At 37.3% G+C, this 18,071-nt stretch overlaps 1 protein-coding gene across 1 annotated transcript in view; it reads right to left on the bottom strand.

Annotated features, from left to right (window-relative positions):
- The window catches only part of DNAJC1 (DnaJ heat shock protein family (Hsp40) member C1), a 109,135-nt gene that overhangs the window by 7,132 nt on the left and 83,932 nt on the right, over window positions 1–18,071 (bottom strand). The window contains exon 9 of the mRNA XM_069006660.1: window positions 8,006–8,125. Within this exon, the coding sequence (XP_068862761.1) occupies window positions 8,006–8,125 (120 nt within the window). The remainder of the gene's footprint in view (window positions 1–8,005; window positions 8,126–18,071) is intronic.

The following is an 18,071-nucleotide window of genomic DNA, read 5'->3' as shown; positions in this document are numbered from 1 at the left end:
TCAGATGCACAGGCAAAAGCAAATTTTGCTATCACATGAATGAGAGGGTACTTTTCACCCTGCAGGGAAGGCAGACATAAAAAAAGCACAGAATTGTGACAGACCTAGAGGGAAAACCCTCTAAAGTCAGGCACAGTGATCCTACTGTTGCTAAACAGAGAAACAGAGCCCTTTTGCAGAAGATAAAGAGCAATTCCCCATTCTCATAGCAGCAGCCACTGGCTCACCAGTTCAGCTGAGCCCTCCAGCACCACCCCCAGCCCAGCTCCACAGGGCCAGCATGCCATTGAAGCCTTCAGCCTTCACTGTCTCCTGGGAATCTTCTGTGGGCAGCAACCTACCTTCCTTGTTTTAGGATAATATTTTGATTAGGATTGTAGCAGATAATCACAGAAGTACAAACTTCTTGGGTTCTAATGATATTTTGAGAAAATTATGTGGGATTTGTAGAGGAAGAAAACCTACATCACTTGGCTTTCTAAATGTATATAAACTTCTTGCAAAGAAGGATGACATGTTATGATGCTACTGAACACTGGAGGGTCTGGTAACATTTTTTATTTTTTATTACTCTCAGCATCTTCCTGAGCAGAAGTTGTCTAAGTATTTACTAAAGATGTCATGGTTTCTCAGCATTAACTATCAGAAATTTGCTGTCCCAGTAGCAATCTTCTGCTCACCCAGTTGTTTTCTTCCTGCATGCTCCCCATCTAGTTATGTCATGAAAAAAAAAAAAAGCCAAGATCTGTGGAATTATGGAAAAAAATAACGTGGAGACAGCCTGTGAGTAGCTGAGGTTACTATGAAGCTATGAGGAATTTCTTGAATCTTTGAGGCTAATTTGAGTTGTAATCACATTTTTTTCTCACAGGGGAAAGCCAAATACAGAAGGATTTTAATGCCTTCCTGGCTTTGTCAGGTTTTTACAGATCTAACCTTCCAGAACCACAGAGAATAACTTGCCAAATTTAAAGTTCTCCCCTTATAACCAAAATACTACCTGCTGCACTGAATTTTCTTCCAATCTAGATCTAAACAGCTTTTTTCACGTCAGCCACAACTGTATCAAGCACTGTTTGACACAAGTCAGACAACAATAATGACCTATTCTTTTATTTCCACGTGACCCAAAATGTGTTGCTTTATACACCGTCTTCCCTTTTAGACACTGAAAGAGCTTCTAAAATTGTCTTTCAGTTTTACCAGATCGGGCAAACTTCAAATACTGAGGCATTGAGCCAAATCATTCTCCATTTTTCCATGCATCCTAATTTGTAACTTTCAAGACCGCTTGAAATTAGTATTTTAAATCAGATGTACCTTTGTTTTGGCACTACTTGTAACAGTTTGTTTAGTAGAGTGTTACAAACTTTCCCAAAAGTTGGTAAAGTAACTAATCTTTAGCCATTGTGTAGGTTGAACTTGACACTAACACAGCAAATGAGTATTTTAAGGACAACATTCTTGAAAGAACTACAAAACATGCTATGAATTTAAGTGAATAGGCTTAGAACCACCAGTTGCAGCCAGCAACAACACAGTTTTCTCATGCTTATGGACTTCGAACCCATGTGTGATTCTGAACTTGCCACAGCAACAGAAATCCCCAAAACAACCATGAGTTTAATTATGAGGCAGTTTAAGATGCCTGCAAAAAAAGGCAAATTTGGCCTAAATCACCACATGTAGAACTTTCTCCAGTTTAAGTCCCCAAGCAGTTAATTTAAAGCAGCAAAAGAATTGCTCCTTTTTTCAGGACACAAGTGGAAGAACTTTACTATTTGACTTGTGATAATGCTGGAGACGTCATACTGTGCTTGGTTTTTTTCAGTCAAAATCCATGAGATAGTCTTTAGTTCTATCCTCTGGGCACTCATGCAGGAGAGGAGTTTGGCTCAAATGCCCACTGCAACAACTATTTGGACATCTTAGTTTGTTACTGATGATGCAAAATGCATTGCCTTTCTTGACAGTCAGAAATTTGAACTCTGCAATGAAATTCAAACCCAGCTCACTGGGAGCTTTGTGAGACATTACACTAATTTAAGGCACTTGATAAAAAGTTGCAGCATCACTGGCTTAACCCCTTCACAAGGCATCTATTTGGATGAAAAATTGCTGTCCCACTGCCTTCGGTAAAAAAACTTTTCCTTTAAGTGAGAAGAATGCTCTGGTCATGCTTTATGAGATGAAAATCCATTTTGTTTATAAGGGGCATTGTACTACCCAATCCTATAAAAATGGCAGGGGCAACTGTGGGAGTGCACAGAATAAAACTGTACAGTGAGAGTATTGTGAACAGCAACCACCTTTTCCTCCCTCCACGTATCAATGAAGTCATTCTGGTGAGTCTGTGGCATTAGACAGGTGATCTGAAGACTTCACTCTCAGGCTGAGGGATCTACATGACCTACATATGCTCTAAACCCCATCCTCGATATTCATAACCTCTCTTGGACTTCGATCTAGGTCTTTATACTTCAATAAGCAACTGGGAGAACTATTGATTACATAAACATATGCAAACTGCTATGGGTGAATGTTTCAGACTAGCCATAACTCAATTAGACTGTAACTGAGTTAATACAGACACAGTACACGAAATGTAAAACAGTCTTAGGAAAACAGTTAATCTCCAGAAGCAAAAGACCTAATAAATTCATGAGCTTTTACATATGGACCATTTCTCATATAGATGTTTTCTTGTTGGCAAAGTAATAAGCTTGCATTGTCAAAAATAAGAAATCTATTTTACAATGAGTAAAAAATCTATTTTATAATGAGTATGAACTCACACAGTCAGACTTACAGGCTGAAACTGTTGCTTGGACATACAAAAGACATCAAAAATAAGCACCCACCGCCCCCCAAACCTTATGCTTTCAGGCTTCATGGTAATTCAGAATGTCTGCCACCTGGCTATTGTTTTGCTGTCTACCTTAGTGTTCTTCTATACAAGCAGCAAATCCCAATCAGTCTGTTTTTGCAACACAAATGCATGAGATTAGTGACTGCAGGAGCAAACAGAATCAGTTTAAATCCTGTAAGACAAGTGAATGATATTACTTCACAAGTATGAAATCTGAGATCTCTTTGCCTTTAATTTAAAAAACCTGTACCTAATAATCACATTAAAGTCTGTTTGGCATGCCAGACAGCTTTTACTTCCTCTGTTATTTTTACAATTTGAACGTCCTTTGTAGTTACTGAAATTAATTTATGCCTTTCAGCAAATATTTTTTTAAAACTTTTTATCTATGAAGGTTGGTATTGTCAATTACAATATACTTCTATAATTTCACATCGAAGTGCTTTTTCTCAATTTTTGAATTCAGCAAAAGCTGACAATCACTATTATAAATCTTCATAAGGGTTAGCATTTGTCAAATCAAACAATATGATTTTTGAAGAAATAGTAGTATTGCAACTCCACTCCATAGATTATTTATACTATGTTGCAGAGTGTTCACAGTACTTAGGAAATTCCAACATAACTTTTTTATTTTGTTTTAAAAGGTCAATTATTTCCTTAAGTATTGGCGGACAGGAATGAGAACTAACCCTGGAGCAACAAATTCAGCAAGGAAAATGGGTCAAAGAACAGATGTTTGGAGGATGACAGAGATCAGTGGTACAGGTAACCAGGTCAGCAGGCAGGAATCCTGATTAGAGTTAACTCCATTTCCCTTTCATAATCAAAATACTTGAAAACCTAATTTACAACACCAGCCAATTGTAATAAAAATGACTTAAAAAGCTGCAGAAGCTTTCAGTTGTGAAAGCAGTAAGATTTCATTATACTAAGCCAGCTGAAAACCATCTTTATAGGAAAAGATTGCTAAATTCCCTATACGCACATATTAAAGTGACAATTGGCAATTTAAATAATTAAACATACTGATAAAGTAAGCACAACTTAACCTCATCTATTTTGGGTTGATTATTCATTGGCTGTTAAAAGATGTCTTCCCAAAGAGAGACAAGATAAACGTGTCCTACATTTACCATGAGAGAAGTTAAAGTAGTAACCCTTCTCACAGTATGACTGTACCACAGCTGCAAGCCTACCCTAGCTCTGAGCTGAAAAGCACAGGAGTATGCTGCAAAGATATTTATGCTGGTATCACATGAGGCAGCATAAACAGAAACAGTAGAGCTGAAAGAGTTCAGGGGCACTACAGCACGGAGGTAGCTGTTTGTGGCTGGATTTTGGCTGGCACTTTCCCAGCAGCCTGCATCACACTGGGTGGATGTACTTCTTTTGGACAGGGAATCTGGTAGACATATCCATATAATGGGCCTTACAGGAACCATTATTTGGGCTGTATTTTGGGAAATAACAAACTTAAATGTCTACAAAATACCAGCTTGAATAGTAGTAGACAAGAAAAAAGCTGAAGGAACACTTTATTAGGAATTACTGAATTTAGGAAGTCAAGCTGAGGTATATGCAGTGACTGCTGACCAACTATGGTGACTATCTGGCTTTAATTCTACATTTTTAAAAGTGAATTCACATATGCTTCCAATTGTAAGGAAGGTTTTGTTTCCTCCCCTTTTCCTCCCAGATAGCTTGCACTTGCTAGTGTAATCACAGACCATATGAAGAGAAGAACCTAACCTCAGGCAGAACCACTACACCGATGCTGTCTCTTGCAGATGTTTGTGTAACCTGTTCTTAAAGGCCCGCAAATATGGAGACTCCACTGCTTTATCATCTCCACTGTAATTATTTGTCCTTCAGTGTCTAACTCTGCAGCCTCTGATTAAATTTGAGGTAATAACTTCTTGCCCTGTAAAACTAACAAAGTGTACAAGACCCTTCCTCATTCTGGTTTTCTTTTAAAATAGTGGAATACTTAGCTCCTCAGTTCATTTTTTTTTAGTTCAACAACATAAATTCCTTCACAATCTTCCCTTGTAGATAACATTTTACGAACCTACTATTCTCATGTGGACTCTTTCTATCAAACCACATATTTAAATGCAATACTGAAAACTTGACACAAGCTAAGGATGTAGTAAGTTAGAACAACACCATGAAGATGAAAAGTTCAAAAAAGTCAAGAACACTCTCCTCAAGTTGCTTCTTCAAACTGCTTAAAAATTGCAGGTGGAAACATAATTGGACATAGTAGGAATTTATTTCTTTATTTCTTTAAAAATAGAAGAAATTTAAGACAAAACAGAATTTCTTTGGGGTGGTTAGAGGGAGTGAATTTCACTGATGCTCTTCTGACATATATGAATGGTTTCAGTTTATTCTTTAAAAAGTTTTGAGACTTTTTTCATTTTTCTTTTTTTTGCTGAGGAAGAAAGCTTTGAGACAGAAGCAACAATGGAGATATCATTTTGGACTGGATAACTCTGAGCTATTTTTATTAATACCTATTTAGCTAATCTACTATTAAATACGGTTTGAATGCATAAAATCACTTGGAAACAAGCACACCACACCTTATCAATCCTTTCTATCATAATTCTCTAGCTGTGAAAGGAAAACCAAACCTTACTGCTCTTGATGCTTTGCAGAAAAAAGAAGCAGACACCGATCTCAAGTTTTAAGAAGTACTGCCCATACTAGAAAATGTTAGAAAAAAAAAATTCAAATTTGCCTTTGAATTTTTTTCTTTTTCAAGATCTAGTGCATTTGCTAGATAATACATACTTCAAACCCTCTCTGGCTTGACTCCTGTTAAATCAGCTATAAGCAAGGCATTCCCAAACTCTGCTACACAAGCTGTTTCAAAGCAGCACCTTGTACACCAAAACTTATCTCCTTGCACTGCTCCCAGTAGAAACATGGAACAGCTGTTGAGGCAGCAAATGCTGCCTGCACACACAAACACCTTTTTTTACTGCGCACAAAGTTTAACAACCCAGAAGTTTCTCCTGCTCCTTTACTGTAACATTTCTTACCCAGTTATGGTGATGCCCAAACAAAATAAGAATCCTTGCTGTGAATTGAGATTCTATGTTATCTTCAAGAAATATGCAGGATAAGTTGTACATCTTATTGAATACTGAAATCTTACTGAATGGATATATCTGAAGTAGTTTCCAGTTTCACCATTTATAGTACTGATGCAGTAACAGTCTGAGACCCAAAGAAGTTCCCATTTTATTTTAAAGTTTTAGTTTAAAACATTCATTTTGTAAAACATTCATTTTTGTTTCCTCATAATATCTACTGGCTGCAATTCTTTGTAATGCAATGATAAAAGCAGCAGAAACTCTAATAATTAGTTTCTGTCAGGAAAGCTGACCTAGTGTTAGCAGCAGTTGGAAATTTTTAGAGAAGTAAAAACTTGTGTGGAGAACACTTACTTTAATCATATAGTTGGAAGTTACTGGAAGTAAAAAGGATTACACTCAGACCTTTCTCCACACATAAAAATCTTGGAAATTCCTTTTTTCATACAAGAAAATGACAGCTCTTAGAACAATCACATCTCTTTCATTTCTCTTTCCTACTCCCTAAAACAAAACAGCAAGTTGCTGAGGACCTCTCATCTAATGGAAGAAACAAGTGAGCTTTGTTTTTTCTTTCCAGTACTGGATGTGTGCAAGTAAGATAGCCAAATATATTATGCAAAGGATTCTTAATAAAGAATGTTTTTACACCCAAGTCAAGGAATAAAGCAGTCAGTGGGTGGAAAAAGCACTCTGAAGATAGTGTTAAGTTTTGTGATGGATGTATGTAGAACCATTCCACATGTCTGTATTATCTGTATCAAGATAATCAGATTTTCCAAAGCAATCTCAAAAGCTCTTTCCCATGAACACTGTATACTACCAACACATATGAAATATTTTTGCTGTTAGTATCAGTAAAATGTAGCATCTTTTCTAATAAAATCACTCCAGTTATATGAATAAAGAAATATAATAAACAATACTGAACACATTAACCTTAAAAACCTTAATTTCATTTGATTAGCAGGTTAGTAACTTCTTGCTTACATACACTATTTTGCAAATAATGTATTGTTCTAAAATTAGCATAGTGCAAAAGACTTATTTTTAAGTATATGTATCAGAATGGTATAGGGGCATTAAAACGTTAAAAGTAAGTTCTAAAAATATCTTTTTGTGATTATATCAACAATGAAAAAAAACTTAAGAAGTATACAAATTTTCCAGAAGGCTGTAATATTTCACTCTAGTCAGTGGCTTTGTTTCCCATTATTTAAGATAATTCCTGAAATATAATAAATAAAGAACATCTAATCACAAAATGTACATGAACAGATTTAAACATTATTCTCATTAACCCCTACTGAGCCTATAAAATAGGGTCAGCTGAAAGGGCTTTCAAATGGTCCTCAGCAGACACTACATCATGTTCTGGTGATCTATTGCTTGAAAAGGAAAAGTCTTTTACAGCCTAGCCCCTAAGGGTTTTAAGATCATAACACTTAAAAACCGTAAGTACAAGCTTGCTTTGATATCTGGTACAATACTATAAAATATGAATTAACAAGGACATTAATTATTTTACGTAATATAATTTTTAAGCATGCTATAATCCTGGAAAAGGTACTGGAATAGTATCATGCACATTAGTTGTTTTAAAATTTGTAAAGATATTTCTGCTTAATTAATGGAAACCACCTGTCTAAACACCATTAGCTCATATGCATTTTTAAGGCTTGAAACAGAAATGTAATCTTTAACCAAGTCACACAAACATTCACTTGCAGTGAAAGGAGGTTGCTACAAAACCTGCACTGTATTGTTTTTCTGTTATTGGGTTACAGTAGCTGAAGTCTGTAAGAACCAGAATGCCCCATCCAGCTGATCAGTTACAGCTGTTAATTGTGGAGGGAGAGACTGGCTGACATCTGCTTCTTGCATAGTTAGTTAATGGTTCACTTCCAGGTCCTAAAAGGATTGTAGCTTCTCTCAAAAGACAATGTCGGCCCCCATATACGTCTGCCTTCTACACTGCCTGTCTTGTTCTGGTTTGTCATCCTCTACACAATGCAAATCTGAGTGAACTCACATCTGCCACTGATCGACCCAATTCGTGAGCAATCTTTTCCCATCGACCGGGGGTCCCCCCTGGGAACTTAACCATACTTCTTGTCAGCTGGCTCAGGTCCTCCTCTGTCCATTCAGGTGCCTGTAAAACATTTGTAAAACATTCATTACACTGGAATATTGGACATTTATTTGCCACGTAATATACTGAAAAAAATTTTTTTAAACAAATTAATCTAATAATGTAAAACAAACAAACAAACAAACAAAACCACTTGGTATCGTCTCTCTGTGCTGCTGCTGAAAATGGATAAAAACAACAGACCAACAGTAAGATACTAAAATCCTGGACACTCAAAGATTATATTTTGTGTATTACGTAGACTAACACATTTAATTTCTATTAACTTTAATACAACATACATAGCACAACATTATAAAACGCAGTAAAGATAATAATCAACAATACTTTTATTAGATTATGGGGTTATGCAAAAATTAGATGGGCCAAAGTCCAACAAGAACTTCATCTGACTACTGCTGTAAAAGACAACAAAAAAAAGTTTCTGCAAATCCATGAGCAACAAAGGGAGGGCTAAGGAGAATCTCCCTCCTTTACTAGATGCAGGCAGAAACACAATGACACAGGATGAGGAAAAGGCTGAGGTACTTCATAGCTCCCCTTTGCCTCAGTCTTTAATGGAAAGATCCGTTGGTCTCCATGTACCCAGTCCCTGACCTGGAAGACAGAGCACAATGAAGCCCCCATTATCCAAGGAAAAATGGTCAGTGACCTGACACACACAAGTCCATGGGGCCGGACGGGATCCACCCAAGGAAACTGAGGGAGCTGGCAGAAGTGCTCACTCAGCTCCTTTCAAACATTTACCAGCACACCCAGCTGACTGGGGAGGTCCCAGTTCACAGGAGGTTTCCAGATGCAATACCCATCTGCAAGAAGGGCTAGAAGGACTATTCAGGGAACTACAGGCCTGTCAGTCTGATCTCGGTGCCAGGGAAGGTCATGGAGCAGATCCTCTTGAATGGCATCACATGGCACATGCAGGACAACCAGGGGATGAGGCCCAGTCAGCACAGGTTTGTGAAAGGTAGGTCCTGCTTGACTGACCTGATCTTCTGAGACAGGGTGACCTTCTTAGTGGATGAGTGAAAGGCTGCGGATGTGCCTACCTGGACTTCAGGAAACCCTCTGACATCAATTCCCACAGCATCTCCAGCTCAAGGCTTGGCTGGATGGGTATAAAACTGTCAGGAAGCCAAGCCCAGAGGGTGTTGGTGAATGGAGTTACATTCAGCTGGTGGCCGGTCACCAGTGCTGTTCCCCAGGGCTCAGTGTTGGGACCAGTTCTGTTTAATATCTTCATCAATGATCCAGATGAGGGGATCAAGGGCACCCTCAGTCAGTTTGCAGACACACTGAGTTGGGTGGGAGTGTTCATCTGCTGGAGGGCAGGAAGGCTCTGCACAGGGATCTGGACAGGCTGGATTGATGGGGAGAGGCCAGAGCTCTGAGGTTCACCAAGGCCAAGTGCCTGTGCCTGCCCTTGGGTCACAACAACCCCTGCAGTGCTACAGGCTGGGGACAGAGTGGATGGAAAGATGCAAGCTGGAAAAGGACCTGGGGGTGCTGGTCAACAGCAGCTGACCATGAGCCAGCAAGTGCCCAGGTGGCCAAGAGGCCAGTGTCATCCTGGCCTGGATCAGCAACAGTGTGGCCAGCAGGACCAGAGCAGTGATTTGAGGCCACACCTCAAATCCTGGGTCCAGTTCTGGGCCCCTCAATACAGGAAGAACACTGAGGTGCTGGAGAGAGTCCAAAAAGGGCAATGGAGCTGGTGAAAGGTCTGGAGCACAAGTCTGATGAGTGGCTGAAGAAGCTGGATGTGTTTAGCCTGGAGAAAAGGAGGCTCACAGGAGACCTTACTGCTCTCTACAACTACCTGTGGTAGGAGGTTGTAGTGAGGTGGGGATTGGCCTCTTTCCCAGGTAAAAAGATAGTAATGAAGTAGTAGTAAGATCTAGGACTAGAGGAAAGGGCCTCAAGTTGTTAACAGGTTGCCCAGGGAAGTGGTGGAATCACCATCCCTGGAGGTATTTAAAAGATTTGGATGTGACACTTAGTGGTGGGCTTCATTGTGCTGGATTAATGGTTAGAGTCAATGATCTTAAAAGCCTTTTCCAACCTAAATGATTCCATGATTAAATCACAGTTCAAGACACAAAGTTTCAAACATTTACTTAATTGCCTTTGTAATATTTTTCCAGCAAATACACAGAAAATATCTCCATTTTGACACATTAAAAAAGCTTCTTAATGAAACAGACCAGTCATCTTAGCTTTTTGTCACTGTTACCATCCTGTGTTTTAGCACTCTGGCATGATCCAGGAATGAAATCTGTTGACTCTAATATTCCATCAAGACAGTTAAACAACACCCCTCCCCCCTCCCTAAAATGCAGTTATACCACATAACCAGACCGGATGCTTCTACTACCCAATAACCAAAAGATATAAAAATGTTTTACTCTAACTACATGCCAAGCTGTTAACAATGACTGTCTTCATAACGGCTGAATAAAAGTGAACAAAGCAAGGAACACACAATTAGAGCAGTTTAAGGCATGGAATCACGGTTGCCTCAGAAGGCAAAATGCAGTGACCGTCTTCGACATTTGCAGCACCTTTGGCAACGACCGCAGAGCCAAATCTTTGTTACCATCAGTAGTTTGCCATTTTATTTATTTTTAAGGAATTCTTTATGACATACCTCTTCTAATCACCATTTCTGATAATGAACAGGCACATATCAAGCGGTTTGCATTACAGAGCCATCAGCACAGAACAACAGTCAGAGGTGAGTGACCCCAGGGACGATCTCCACAACTACAGCAAAGCTTCTCCCTGACACTAATCCTGCCTGTCATTCTCCCACTGTGCTCTAACCACACTGACATCCGCCCGCTGCACTGCAAGCTTAACGGGGCCCTTCCTGACTTTTTACTGTCTCCCCCAATCAATGGTTCAAGCGTGCTCTTTTCACCATGTCCAAATGGCAGCTTCACTCATAATCAAAGTGCATTGCTCCTGTTAAAGGGCTTCCCAAAAGGCTTCACCATTTGCATTCATTTGCAAAGCAAACTACTTTTATTCACTTTGTTCTGCTATCAAGAGTGTTCCCTGAAGCAGATAAATTGGCATAAATACAACCTGCCACTTAAAAGACAGTAAATAATAGCCAATAGTAGCAAGGATTTTATCAATCGTCCTGGTCTGGATCCATGTAGTCCTTTATTCAATGCTGAAAGCCTCAAACATTCATTGTTTTTAATACGAGAATAAAATGAATTATCTCTGATGATTCAAACACAAGACACTTAAGTAATGTGCGTATGTGAGAGATCTCATACATACATTGCATGTGTTATAGAATTACACCCTGGCCTACAGAAGAAATGACAAATACATAGAAAAATCTCCACATTGCACAATAACCTTATTACTTTTACTGGTTTAAACAAGTTAATATACTCTACACCTTTATTATATTATACTCCATATAGATATTTTATATGAAGATATTTCTCTGGGATTTTCATAAAGAAAGATTTCCAGTGCTTAATGTTCTACATATAAAAATTTTTATCACTGTAATTTAAATAATGAATTCTTCTAAAGAGTTCTGGTTAAAAGCCTTTTGTTTAAAAATCAATCAAATTTTGCACTTCAAAATTAGCCTTAATATGTAGTTTACCGTAATTTTCTATTTAATTCATACTAAAACTTGGGGGTGGAGGGAGTTTATTTATTTGTGGGGTTTTTTAAAATACATTCAACAGCTACATTCACAGCTTTTCTCTCTTACCATATCCAAAGCATATCTAAGCAATTACACACGGAAATCAAGATGATCTTTCCAGTGATATACAGATGTTGGAAGCTTTCTGCTAAGTTATTTTCAGACTTTTTTTGGTAAACTTTGTGCTCACAGTTTTACAAACCATTTGTAAATATTACAGAACTCTTAAGGCTATCTTCCTAAATAATGGACAAAACTACAATCATTCTGTAGATCTGTACTTAATTACACAGCTAATTCAGGGCACAAGAATTCCTTAGCTACATTAAAATATCAACTTCTTAATCTTATTTCAAGCTGACAATAATTTTAGAATGTGATGATCTAAAACACTTATACATTTGGAAAATCTCTGGAAAAGCTTTTAGAAAATCCACTCGCAGCAGCAAAAGCTGTAAAAGAGCTTTTGTGAATTTGCAATTCCTCAGCAACAGTTAATTGTGTCTTTAGATGCAACAGCGCCTACTGTGATCCAAGTGCTACAAGCAGCTACGAGGGTGGTCATGGTGTGAATGTATTCTCCCTGTTCTAATCTGTAGCCAACTGTAACTGCGAGAGTCAAATGAATGCATAAACATACTGCTTTGTCACCTAAAACCATGTGTGTCCAATATTACTGAAACACTGGGCCAAAATTCATCTCTACAGTAAAGCAATGGAAGACACCACATGGTGAGGGGACAGCTGTTGTTACTACACAAGCATTCAGATTTTGCATCCAAAAAGCCCCATTCTGGGATTAACTCACCATAATGAATACAAAATTAAAAGTGCAGAGTTATGGTACAAAGTGTTTAAAATGAAAATAAGCTACAAGTGTAGATATATTAAGAAAATAGCATTCTCATCCATAATAATCCTTTAGCATGATTTATCATACATGGCTGGCAATATTGAAGCATTAGTTCACCCAAACCGCCATGCACCTTCTAGAGAAAAGAAATATGAATGCGGTTTATTGTTCAGCATCACTCTTATATGTGCACCTACCCCTGGCAATTCCATCCCACCTCTTTCAGCATGACAGTTTTACACTATTAGGATTTTCTTAAATATGAGCAACACTATTTTCAATTACAGAAAAAGCAAGTTTTTAGACAACAAAGCATTTCTTGTCAAGATAAGTATGACTCATTTTAATCCTGTTAATAAGTATAACACTATATATGCTTTTATTGATAAAATGGGAAAGTGGCTGGTACTTGAGAATTTTTAAGGAAACTTTTAGTCATTTACAATGCCTTGACATTGAAATAATTTGATTTTTTAAAATTAAATTTTAGCTTTAGATTATTTCTTCCTGTCACCAATATCTTGCAAATAAAGCATGAGGCAGCATCTATTTAAAAATACCTGTGCAAATATTTTTAGACCAAGGGTCCTAGTAAAATCATAGACAATTTTGCAAATCAGGAAACATTTAACCTACAAGATGCTGGTGTTTTGGTCCAGTAACTAAGGAACAGAATGTGAAAGTTTTCCTGATTTAATTTTTTGCTCATAATGTCTTATTTTTATTACAATATTATTCCATATTGTTACGATTTCTTTACCTACAAGAAGTCTGAAGTCAATCTTGTTTTATCTAGTATAATACACATTTGTCATTGTGATCCAGCTGTTGCTGAACATGACGGATATTGCTCCAGTTCTAAAGATGTGTTGTGAAGCTCTCAAGATCAGCTAAAGGGTATTAATGATCTGAACACATATTCAAAGCCATGTGTTTATATATAACCCTTTGGTCATTCAAAGCTCTTACTCAAATCCAACTTTCTCTAGTATTGTTTTTATTAAGTGAACTGACAAAAACAAAGACAGCTATGCTGTTTCAGAGCAACGGACAAAGCAGGTCAGTAAGCTCATCATTTGTGCTCAGGGAGTGCAGTAGCAGAAAACTTTGTGATAACAAGAAAGATTATGTTTATCATTCATGCTTTTCAGTCCCATCCCACTCTGAAAAAAACAGGGACCAAATGCACATACAAGAGTTAGATGAAGGCAAGCATATAGGTTACCTCTGCTTCCCCATATATTCTCCCAACTCCAATTATTTTCATCTCAAGCAATTTCTCTAGCCTGATATATTTTATCTATTTAGATTTATTTATCTCAATGAATCTGTTTTTCAGTTTTTTCCAGTTTTCCGTGAAACTATGTAAACTTTCTGGATTTGCAACATCACATTCGTGAGGAGCTGCACATATCTACTACTCATTATACAAGAATTCAGCTTATTTTGTGTTTTGAACCTGGCTCCGACTAGCTTTGATGACACCTGGCTCTTGGCTTTCAGAGAGTCACCTCCAAATAGTCTCCATCTACTGACTTCCACATCACTTACAAATTTGTTCAAAATACCCCTCAAAGGTATTCCTCTGTAAGTTGTCTCTTCCTGGCTAAAGAGTTCTGATCTACTCAGCTGTAAAGCCATGTTACACATAATACTTCCCATGATGCCTTTTTCTAAACCACCTGCAATTTCATTGTAACCAACATCTTTGAAATGAGGTACCAAACTGCACAGAGCAGGATTAATCGTGTGGAATAAGGATTCTCCTCTTTTGCTCTCTATTCTTTCCTTAACAATTTCTAACATTTGCATTGGTTTTTTGGGATGATCCTGAGCTGATGTTTTCAATGAAGCTGATGTTTTCACTTGTAACTCCTCAAGGAGTTCTCCCATATGTCAAGGATCAAGGTCAGCTCAGAGCTCATTATCTTGTTCATGAAGTTCAGACAGTCATCCACTGTATCAACCTTTGCATCACTTTGTATTTATATACTGGGAAATTTTTCTGCTATTTTATTGCCCAAGCAGTCAAACTCCTAAGATCACTCTGCAGTTCTTCAGTGTCTGCTCTCATGTTCACTGTTCCACACAATACTATCACTTATAAACCCTTTCACCTCAAGAATTATCTTTTTACCATATTATCATCTTCACTATATGAATACATTGAACAGCATGATTCCTAGCAGAAATCCAGCCAAACTGCACTGCTAACCTTGGTCTATTGAAAGACAGATTTATTTCTACCCTCCATTTCCATTTGTCTGGGAAATAGCCTTTCTCTTATCCCATGACTGTTTTCTTTCCTTAAAAACCTACAAGCCTTGTTAAACCCTTCTGGAAAATCAAGCTGACTTTATCAATCAGATCACCTTCTCCCTGCATATTTGTTAATCTTTCTATGAAGTCCAAAGGGTTTAAGGCAGGACCTTCCATTATAGAAGCAATGTTCAGGACTCCCTGCAGGTCATATTTACCTGATACTCATGAATTCTTCTCTTTGTATCAGTTTTTTGTTAGTTTTCTTTAATGTGTTGTTGAAAGTACAGGCCTGCAAAGGTCCCTGAATTCCACTGACGACTTAATAAATATACAGAAAGACACATTTGCCATTTCAGTCCCCAGGCACCCATGAATATAAACAGTTACTTGAATTATTTAATCCTTAAATTTTCTTTGAACTCTGTGTTGCATATCCTCTGGTCCCAGTAACTTAAATAATTTCATCTTCAACAATATATTACAGAGGTTTAAAATAACATTAATTTCAGATTTTTTCAAAGCAACTACATGTAAACATGAAGATGTAAGTAATTGTCTTCTCTTACAAAGTTGTCAAAATAATAACCTAACCATAACCATTTTTTGTTTATACTATTCCTCAGACAGGAATGCTTTTGGCATTAAAAGCATTAAAATATTAAACATACATAAGTAGACAACAGCTCTTAGAGAAGAGAACCTAAGAACAGAAGCACGAAGTTGCATCTGCCTCATTATCAGGTCTTCTACCATATGCAGCAGCAAATGCTTTAGGACAGATTTCTTTCCTTCCTCACAGCTACCCCCAACACGGTTTAGGGATTTCCTAAGCATGAAGTTGAATCCATTTCGGTTACAAAGCTGTCCACTCTCCTCATACCATTTTTGCTCTAAATCAACATCATAAGCTAGCTTTCTACACATTCCGTTTCTCACTTCTTACCATACCCTGCTGCCGTTTCATTTCTCTGTCCCATATATTTCTGATGTGTTCTACAGCTTCAGATGTAATATAGGAGGGAGAAGGAAAAAAAAAAATTAAAAAACAAAACCCACCAAAAACCCCACTACCTGGAAGCCATGTGATTTCTTTACCTTCTAAACACATAGCTGAGGACAGTCCATAGGAAAAGGTAGTACTCCTTGGAGAGATTTTTCTAAACCTTGCCTGTTTGAGAATGAGGATTTCACAGACATTTCAATTAGTGCTGCCCTGAGTAACTCTGTTACCCCTTGCAATTCACTGCACTATAGACAATTTCCAGTACAGAACAGATCCTTGCAGATATGAAACCCCTCTAGTGACATTTTGCAATAACAAAAATGTATGTTTCCTATTCTTGATAAGCATTACTCTAAAGATTTTCCTTTCCATCTTAACATTACTTTGTCTCTCTAAGAAGTCTTGCTGACAGAACCTGTCAAAACCTTTATAAAATCCAAGTGCATTGTAAAGCTCTAATAGATAGTAAGGCATAACTTTTCTTTAAATCCACACTGACTTCTTACTATTATTTTTAAATTGGCACTCCTAGTAGTACCATTCATTTCATAACTTCAAAAAATTACCCAGTATGGAATTCATGCTAACCAGTCTGTACTTCCCAGAATCCTCAAGCAAGCTCAAAAATTGGTATCCTATTTCTTTCATTTCAAGGCTCATTTAAGTAATTGCTAAAATATTAACAGCAGTATTAAATGGATTGGATGTTAGAGTTCTTTTCAGGTCAATGAATGGTGAAGACCATTGTTCCAAGCAATTTGTTATTTATCATCCTCAGATGAACACTTCAACCTAAAATGTTCCCTTCTCACTTGTCTTCAATACATGATGTCAAAACTCTCTAAACTTCCTTGCAGTAAACATGGGTGAAAAGGACTTCTGGCCCTAGCATCTCCTTGAAACTGCTTTATATTTTGATCATCCAGTATTTCATCAAAATCCTTGATAGTGTTCTTTTCTCTACTTCTTGGGAAAAAAAAAAAGTAGTAATTTTTTTTTTTGGGCTTACTTTATTTTGGATTTGCATAAGCCTTTCCCTTTCTGAAGCTCCTCAACACACTCACCCCCCAAAGCAGTTATCTTCACTTTTTAGTCTGAGACAAGAATAACTTAATTCGAGTAAAATGGTTGTATTTGTGGTTCCTCTGCTGGATACCATATTGATTATTCATAATTTTGACAATTTTGTTTTACCTTCAAGCTATATGTTAACCCATCCTAACTGCATGTCAACAGATAATCTGTAAACATTGAAACAAACAAAACCAGAAAACCAATCTCCCTGCCCAAAAAACCAAAACCAAAATTCAACTCTGAGAGTTTAAACATATTACAAACCAAAATGCAAATATGTCCATAAACATATAATGCCAATACAACAGATCCCATATGTTTTTGGGAAAACGAAACCAGATTCCATCTATTCAGAAACAGTAACTATAATATTTAATTACAAGTACACTTCACAGCTAATGCAGGTCAAAAACTAATTATTAGTCAGCTCTCTCATTCCTAAGATGTGCCTCTATATAAATATAAATGTATGTATGTATGTATGTATGTGTGTATAGGTATCTTACTTAACCTCACCAGGAAGCCTTAATGAATAAGAGATTCTCTCACCACCATCTTCAGCAGTATTATTTGGTGCTGCCAGGGTATTTCTAGACTTAGAATAAGCCATACCTTAAGACTGAAAAATCCGTGTTCAAAAAGACAGACAAAAATCAGGGGAGGAGGAGGAGAATTAAATATAAATCAGGTTAAGAACCAGCTACATGAAGCAGTAAGACAATTTTTAAAATTTATGACTATATTCAGAAAGTTGCAGATACTCGAAAAACAGTATTAATCAGTCATCTTACAGAAAAGGTGGCAAACAGAGATACTTGAAAATGAAGCACAAGATGTGCTATATACTCACAAGATGAGTGGTATTACTCTACATTCATTCCAACATCTCTGCCTTTCACTTCTAGCCACTGGCCTTTCTCTGTCTTCCTCCCAGACCAAGCAAACCTTCAATAACAAGTATTTTCTCCCATAAAGGTCACTCTCCAAGTGTCAGTAGACACCATTTCAAACCCTTCAGTAATTTCTACAGATTTTCTTTATAACTATTTAACTTTTTTTTTAACCTTTTTTTCATGTA

The sequence above is a fragment of the Aphelocoma coerulescens genome, chromosome 2 (genome assembly GCF_041296385.1).
Source record: "Aphelocoma coerulescens isolate FSJ_1873_10779 chromosome 2, UR_Acoe_1.0, whole genome shotgun sequence".
In the NCBI taxonomy this organism is placed as follows: Eukaryota; Metazoa; Chordata; class Aves; order Passeriformes; family Corvidae; genus Aphelocoma; species Aphelocoma coerulescens.
The sequence above is the reverse complement of the archived record's forward strand: the minus strand, read 5'-3'. Positions and strand labels throughout refer to the sequence as shown.